Raw genomic sequence first — 8,914 nt, 5'->3', positions numbered from 1 at the left:
CAAAATTTATTAAGATTGGTGCAACCATAAACTGACACCGATCCATACGTGTGGACGAGATGCAAACTTCCATATGTATGGGGTCATCTTTTCTCTTTTATTTTGAGAATCTGGATTTATGTTAGCTAGGGCCAGCGTTTGATCCTCTTTTTCAGAGGTAAAAAAGAATCCACATGTAGTATATGCTGTCAGGCATCGGTGAGGAGTCGGGTCTCGGTCAGCCAAGACGACAAAGGTACAAGGACGCCGCGCTGGGCATCCGGCGCCCCCAGTCTGAGTTTTCACCATGCATGCATGCATGCAAAAGCAAAAACCCACGTTATTTACCGCGCGCGCGACAAGCACCCGCCGCGGCCATGCCGCCTTGCGTACGGGGCTCGCACACCTCGCTCCCCGCCCCGGAGAAAGTCAGCGTCCATCCATCCATCCATCCATCCACCCGTCCATCGGCTTCCCGTTCCCGTGTGCACACACATCACCTTCTTCCGCCCCGTCCAGAGAAAAATAATCCGGCCGGGAACCCATCGCTCTCGCCCTCCTGTACCCCCTGATCTCGTCTGCCCTCACATACTTCTTTATTGTCCTCTTTGGAAGCCAACTCAAGTTACCCATCCATCCATCTATCCATCTCCATTGCCATCGACCTGCTGCTGCTACCTCGCTTCGCTTGCTTTGTGTTAGGAAAAGATAGTTCCCTTTTTCCGTGGCCGCTACTACTAGCTAGCTAGCTAAGCTAGAAGGGGGAGTAGCCGGCTAGCCATTATCCCTCTCACATCACATCCTGCTTCCCCTCCACCCTACCTCCTTTTCTGCAGCCCCCGCCCGGCACCAAACAACAACAAATAAACTTGTAAGCTTGCTGTTGAATCATTGCTAGCTTCATTCTCCAAGCAGATCGGGCCAACCCGCGTCTCCAACGACACATATTTCATACCTTGCTCGCCCTGTTACGATTCGACCGATCCTTTGCGTGAATCATTCCTGTGGAAGAGCAAGCTAAGGAATTATTGGGCGGTTGCCCGTGAAGCTCTTGCTCTTGCTCTTGCTCTTGCTTGCTTGCGGCGAGCATCCACTATAGAGGAAGAGAGATCGGCGGGCCCAAGGAGTAGACAACCCTAGCTAGCTACTAGCTAGCTATGTGCGACTACTTCCTCCAGAGGATGGAGGGCGACCAGGCCGGCGGCGGGGACCTCACAGACATCGTGCGGGCCGGCGGCGCCATGCCGGGAAACAACGACGGCGACGGCAGCAACATCCCGTCAACGGCCGCCGAGTGGCAGCTGCAGCCGGCCGACCAGCCGATGCTGTTCCCGCCTCCGCCCTCCTCGTCGTCGCCGGGGACCGGCGGCGATGTCTTCGGCGACCCTTTCGCGGGGCTCGGGGACCCGTTCAGCAGCGACTATTCGTCGGGCGCCCCCGAGTTCCTGGAAGGCATGCCTGACGCCATGGCCAAAATCGGCTTCGAAGCGGGCGGCGGCGGCGGCGTCGTCACCGGCTGCGGAGGAGGCGGAGGCGGTGGCCAGATGTTCGACATGGGCAGGAAGCCGCTCCTGCCGAGGGGGATGCAGATGATGCCGGCGGGAATCGGAGGTGGGATGGGGCCGAGGCTGATGCAGTCGTCGCTATCGCCCATAGCGATACGCCCGTACCCGGCGATGACCCCGGGCGACATGGTGAAGCTCGGCATCACGGCCGGGCAGGCGGCCGGGTGCGCCATCGACGCCGCCGTCGCCGGCATGCAGATGTCGTCGCCGCGCAACAACAACGGCGGGATCAAGCGCAGGTTGGAACCCGTCAATACATATCGCCACCGGATAGAGCTAGATCTGGGCCGACCCAAGCTAGAAATCATCGTCGCGTTGCATGCATACCTGCATACAGTAGTTGATTTCGAACGAAGGGAAATTTCTGCGCGCGCTCGCCATTTTTCTTTCTTCTGCTCTTTAATTCGCCCTCTTCTTTCCGTGTTCTTCACTTCACCATGAAGAGATTATTAGAGAGAGGTGAGGAAGTTCCGAGTATTTCTCGGGATGTGACCAGAATTAATCGCCGAGATTGTGAGTAGTGCCTGGAGCTCGAAGTTTTAGGCACAAGAGTCTCCATAGCCACATGGTGATTGTGATCGGCGCGAATATTTCTGAATTGGCAAACAATGTCTCTATGCGATCGAGGACAGGTCATGTCATGTGCATCTAGACCTAGCCGCCACTTTTTTGTACTCACGGCCGAGAAGCTCGGCTTTTCAAACCCTAAGCAATCACAAGTAGTGTGCTTTTTAGTTGGTAACAAAGTTTCCATGAAGTTTACTATTTACTTGTGGTGATGCAACATATCGATCGCGTGTTCTTCACTTCTTATACCTGTGATAGTAGTAGTTGTGGTGTTTGTGGTGATTTTTATCCTCTTACTTATATCCATGTACTATGTGCACAGGAAGAACCAGGCAAGGAAGGTGGTGTGCATTCCGGCACCGACAACGGCGGGTTCAAGACCAACCGGGGAGGTGGTTCCTTCTGATCTCTGGGCATGGAGGAAGTACGGCCAAAAGCCTATCAAGGGCTCTCCTCACCCAAGGTATGTACATTTGCTACATGAATTACTAATTTATTAACACAGGTTTATATATATATGTCCAATCCAAAATAATTTGATTATATTGGATCGATGCATATGTATATGGTGCTTCTATGCATTACCAAGTCGTTGACATCTTTTCGTCTAATTAAAAAAAACATTTCTAGCATTGTATCGAAGTTCGGGTGCTTAAATGAGGATGAAGCTTCTGAACTGATAAGAGTAAATGATCTCGGTTACACGCATGGTCCAACATTATATAATTCCTCAGCTCCATATTGTGTCTGCATGATCGATGCATGAACTCCCGCGCTGAAATTAATTGGAAGATAAACAAATGGGTACCTATCTAGCTAGAAATTCATCTCGGTCATGTATATAGCCCCCCCCCCCCCCCCCCCCTCTTACAAAAAATGCCATTTTGGGGGTGCACACATCACATATTACAGAGAAATAATTTGTGCCAGTGTATCTACCAAGATAGATATAGTTAAATATGAGTAATATTCACTTATTCTTATTCGACACATATAATGTAACCATGTCATGCCACTTTGAAGTGAAACGGAAGAAAAAAAACGCTTCAATTTTCAGTAACAAGTGTCCTACCACTGGCTAGATTGATTTTCAGGCCTTCTTGCAAATTCTCATACATGTGATATACCACTCTTTTGTAAATAATTAATACTAATGTCAAAGAGCTGGCATAAATCAACAGACGGTTTAGTCTCAATCTACAGCGATTTTCTTAAGTATCAATCAATTCAAAAAACTGAAATGTGTGGTTACTCCCGGGTGTACTACAGCCGAGTTTTTTTTGGCAAACTACCGAAAGCACCATTCAAAATGTCTGAAATTTCACGACATAAAAAATGATCAAATGTATGAGGTTCTTCCAAATTTCATCAATAAATCACATTCGAGGAACCCTCAACATAAAAACATGTATGTGGTCCATGAGTTCAGAAAAAAGTGCGCAAAACCTGGAAATGTGATTTAGTTTTTTTTTTCTTGTCGAGAATTTCTCGGATGTCATTTTTTGACGAAATTGGGCAAGCACATCCAACAGTTGATCATGTTTGATGCCGCAAAATTTAAGATTTTTTTGATTTTGCTTCTTACTGTTTTTTTTTCCAATGTGGCCTTCATCCGGGTGTGGGTACATGGAGTAGAAAAGCCACTATAAAAAAAGTGCACTTTTCTCTGAAGTTGCACTTTTCCTAATAGGTTGAAACAAAAGAAAATTGAGATCTAGACTGAGCCATTCACAAAGGCATGAAAATTGAGTTTATTGCATTAAGTACATATCAAAAAGAAATCTGGCTCTCTTTGAGCCCATGATTTTGTAATTTCCAGGAGATTTTGGTAGCTAGCATTGTTACTACCTTTGCTTATGAAAAAACAGACACTAGTACTACAAGGAGTGGACTTACTACGTACATTCTGGCTTAGCAAAATAAAGTTGGCGCAGGCGCACAGCACTAGTTAAGGAAGCCTAGTGTTAGTACATGCAGTACTGCTATACAATATCTGAAGTTCTGAAGCAAATGATGAAGGTACATGGAGACGATCGTGTCTAACCAATGTTCTTGTTGATTTCAATGAATAGAGGGTACTACAGATGCAGCAGCTCAAAAGGGTGTTCAGCACGAAAGCAGGTGGAACGCAGCAGGACTGACCCCAACATGCTCGTCATCACCTACACCTCCGAGCACAACCACCCATGGCCGACCCAGCGCAACGCGCTCGCCGGCTCCACCCGGTCTCACCACGGCAAGAACGGCGGTGGTGGCGGCAGCGGGTCAGGTTCCAAGAGCTCGCACAACGAAAAGCAGCCACAGAATCAAAACGTCAAGGAGGAGAGAAAGGATCACCGGGCCGCCTCGGCGACAACGACGGCGACGATGACCACTAGCACAGTCACTACCACGACCAGCACCTCTCCTGTGGTCGTGAAGGAGGAGACGTTGGCAGGATCATCGTCGGAAGCGCAGGCGAGAGACCATAGAGCCATTGACACTGTGGCAGGAGTACTGCAGCAGGTCGACCACCGTGAGCTCATGGACCACGTATTCAGCGAGAGCTACAGGCCCATGATGCCGGGGTCCGGCCACCACCACGAGGATTTCTTTGCCGACTTCGCCGACCTCGCCGAGCTTGAGTCAGATCCCATGAGCCTCATCTTCTCCAAGGAGTACATGGAAGCCAGGCCAAGCGGTGCTGGTGCAGGCGATCATGGTGGCCAGGAGAAGGCGGTAGCCAAGGAGCTGGATCCGTTCGACATGCTAGATTGGTCCACTACTTCTACCACCGCAGGGGGCACGTTTGAGCAAGGGCAGATCGAGAGGCTAAATTAATTGAGTCAGGGTTTACGCATACGGTTACACATACTTGATCTCCAGCTAAATAACCTTGAAGATTAACTACCACAAGGTCAGCGAGGAAGAAAGATGAGAGTTGCTTTTCTTCTACTTTGTTACTACTTTCTCATGTTTGTTCTCTGCTTCTTATTATTGCTTGTGACAGAGATTGATTTTTTGTTCAAGGTCTCTAGGATATGAACGGCCTTAGGTTTGTGCCAACTTGTACTTATGCATGCGATGAGGATCATCTATCTCTCTATACAGTCCTCTTCATCTCTGCTTGTGTGTTTCTAGCTAAGGGTGTTTATGGTCATATATAACAGAACAAGTACTACTATTCAACGATGCTGAGAGTTTTTGGAGAAGAGGATAGATCGATGTGGGTCGTGATGAGTGTGATAGATGGATGACTAGGAGACCCACGTCCTTGGAGGGGATGTGAGCGTGACAGAAAGAAATATATATGGGGCATGCCATAGCCTTGCAACGGAAGCGCTATCCATTTGGGTGTGTACCACCCTGACCTCAGGTAAAAAGCTCTCTTTCTCTCTCTCTCTCTCTCTCTCTCAGCTCAGTTGGCAGAACAGTGCATGTCCCGCCGGTGAGAATCTGAATCAAAATAGGGGGAGGGAGGGAGGGAACACTAGCTGGCCTCTTGCTTGCAAGAGGAGAGCATATGTTTGTTGGATTCGCTAGCTGGACTGGAACGGGCAGTACATATATTTTTTGTCTCTGCGCTGCGCCAAAGAAAAAGTACTGCATCCATTTACTTCCTCTGCTCTCCTGAATTGTACACATATGTATATAGTACTCTCCACTCATCACGAGCGCGCGCGTACCATCATACGTTCGTAGTACATATTTCAAGTACATGTGATATGATACTTAAAACTACTGATGCAGGAGTATATACTGCATAAACTAGCACCTGCATATGCCCTAGCTAGCTAGCCTCGCATCATCATACGTGTACTGTGCGCATATATGCATAGGCATGCAGGGAGTATGTGTGCACTTCGGTACAGGGCGCGTATGTAGCATATACTATATCTAACCGGCTTTCATTTGCCCCACAGGATTAATACCAGCCCGCATCCATATATAGTGATGCACAAGTTTGTAGGGACACTGGTTTTGAATACGCACCCTGCTCATCAGCTAGCTCATCCTTGTGTTCACAGTTGATTTCTGAATGCTTTGCGTGTAGAAAGCGAGAAAGATACCAGTGCATGACTGTCTCTTGTGGACTGGTGAGCATGTGCCATGTCTCTCCAAGTACAAGTTCATTGCTCAACTTTTTCATGTTTGGGATATTGGGTAAAGTAGGCCGTGCAAGCAAGAAAATGCACATTAATTCATCTGCTTCCTTGTGACATCTCATTCTACAACCAACCGTCCTGATAGGATTTCACTCATCATATCTTTGATTCGTATAGGAATAGTGGACGGAAAATATAGGAATAGGAAAGTTTCCTATAGTAACACTGTTGACCCATTTGATTTTAAGGAGTGGGTTGTAGGAAAAATGGAGGAAATTTTCCTTTGGTTTTGGTTTCATAGAAAAGCCGAAGGAATTTTACAATCCAGTTAAACCTCCTTTTTAGAGTCCTATGTAAAAAGAACAAGGCAAAGACCATAAGAAATACAATATTAACAAATCTTACCTTTACATGTGTTAGGGCATCTCCAACACAAAATACAATACTAACAAATCTTACCTTTGCTCCCTGTTTTTTTTCTTTTTTATCAGCAACACAAAATAATAATAGAAAATAGCACAATTCATTCATATATAGCTTGCAAGTATTCCTAGTACAACAATACTAAAATGTAAATATTACATCCAAGATAGCCAGATCTTCAACAAGTACTTTGAATTAATTCATCGATTCCAAAATCAACAATAATCAAGTCAGAAACAGACACAATTCCTCTCAAGCAGTGTTTCCCTTGAGCTTCATCCAACAATGTATAAACATAAATGGCCTCCCTTCGGTCCTATGGTACATCACAACAACATGTCCATGATATACAATGTGATGATTATCAAGCTGAAACATTGAGTGAATGAATGAATTAGCCGAGCAACAAGAAACAAAACTTACGAGCTTCATCGTTGATGAGCGAGGTGGCCACATTGTCTCCATTCGTGCAAACGCACCGCAAACTTCATGATTGTGTTGTAGATGGTGTACCACCAATAGGCTAGCGACTTAACATTCTGATAATCGATCATGTGTGTGTCATAGGGCGCAAAGTGCATTTTTCTCAAGAAACACAACACACACATATTTTTCCAAAAGAGCGAACCCCCTTGCCAGATGGCTACAAAGTCTGAAGATAGACCTTGCCTGTGTTGTACAACAACTCATCCTCCATTACCGCTACCCTGTCATTGTGCTTACCCTAGAAAACAACGAGAAGTTTAAGAGAAAATCTCCATGGCATTAGACCAAAAACATATCGTCCACGGTGTCCTCACACTAGTAGAAAACAGGCCTTTTGTTTGAACCTTTAGTCCCGGTTTGGTTTTGAACCGGGGCTAATATGACCATTAGTCTCGGTTCCAACGGCTAGGAGCCGTCGGTGGACACGAGCATCATTAGTCCCGGTTTGTGACACAAACCGGGACAAAGGGGTGGCGGCAGTGTTCCGTCAGGCTGGGGGCCCCACTAGCCCCTTTAGTCTCGTACTATAGGTAGACCTTTATGTTGGGGAACGTCGCATGGGAAACAAAAAATTTCCTACGCGCACGAAGACCTATCATGGTGATGTCCATCTACGAGAGGGGATGTGTGATCTACGTACCCTTGTAGACCGTACAGCAGAAGCGTTAGTGAACGCGGTTGATGTAGTGGAACGTCCTCACGTCCCTCGATCCGCCCCGCGAACCGTCCCGCGATCAGTCCCATGATCTAGTGCCGAACGGACGGCACCTCCGCGTTCAGCACACGTACAGCTTGACGATGATCTCGGCCTTCTTGATCCAACAAGAGAGACGGAGAGGTAGAAGAGTTCTCCGGCAGCGTGACGGCGCTCCGGAGGTTGGTGATGATCTTGTCTCAGCAGGGCTCCGCCCGAGCTCCGCAGAAACGCGATCTAGAGGAAAAACCGTGGAGGTATGTGGTCGGGCTGCCGTGGAAAAGTCATCTCAAATCAGCCCTAAAACCTCCGTATATATAGGTGGGAGAGGGGGGCTTGCCTTGGGGCTCAAGGAGCCCCAAGGGGGTCGGCCGAGCCAAGGGGGGAAGGTCTCCCCCCCAAACCGAGTCCAACTTGGTTTGGTGGGTGGAGTCCTTCTTTCCTTTCCCACCTCCTCTTTTTTCTTTCTTTTCTCTTTGATTTTCTTCCTATGGCGCATAAGGCCTTCTTGGGTTGTCCCACCAGCCCACTAAGGGCTGGTGTGCCACCCCCAAGGCCTATGGGCTTCCCCAGGGTGGGTTGCCCCCACCCCCCCCCCTCCCGGTGAACTCCCGGAACCCATTCGTCATTCCCGGTACATTCCCGGTAACTCCGAAAACCTTATGGTAATCAAATGAGGTCATCCTATATATCAATCTTCGTTTCCGGACCATTCCGAAAACCCTCGTGACGTCCGTGATCTCATCTGGGACTCCGAACAACATTCGGTAACCAACCATATAACTCAAATACGCATAAAACAACGTCGAACCTTAAGTGTGCAGACCCTGCGGGTTCGAGAACTATGTAGACATGACCCGAGAGACTCCTCGGTCAATATCCAATAGCGGGACCTGGATGCCCATATTGGATCCTACATATTCTACGAAGATCTTATCGTTTGAACCTCAGTGCCAAGGATTCATATAATCCCGTATGTCATTCCCTTTGTCCTTCGGTATGTTACTTGCCCGAGATTCGATCGTCAGTATCCGCATACCTATTTCAATCTCGTTTACCGGCAAGTCTCTTTACTCGTTCCGTAATACAAGATCCCGCAACTTACACTAAGTCAC

General features: G+C 47.8%; 1 protein-coding gene across 1 annotated transcript; it reads left to right on the top strand.

Annotated features, from left to right (window-relative positions):
• The first annotated feature begins 583 nt into the window (after nt 1-583).
• LOC123427769 (probable WRKY transcription factor 35) lies at nt 584-5,215 on the top strand. Its single transcript, XM_045111884.1, has 3 exons — nt 584-1,783; nt 2,434-2,574; nt 4,184-5,215. The coding sequence occupies exons 1-3, from the start codon at nt 1,137-1,139 to the stop codon at nt 4,929-4,931; spliced, it is 1,536 nt and encodes a 511-aa protein (XP_044967819.1). The 5' UTR covers nt 584-1,136; the 3' UTR covers nt 4,932-5,215.
• The last annotated feature ends 3,699 nt before the right edge of the window (nt 5,216-8,914 follow it).

Source organism: Hordeum vulgare, chromosome 2H (assembly GCF_904849725.1).
Source record: "Hordeum vulgare subsp. vulgare chromosome 2H, MorexV3_pseudomolecules_assembly, whole genome shotgun sequence".
NCBI classification, from domain to species: Eukaryota; Viridiplantae; Streptophyta; class Magnoliopsida; order Poales; family Poaceae; genus Hordeum; species Hordeum vulgare.
This window is presented reverse-complemented; position numbering and strand designations above follow the sequence as displayed.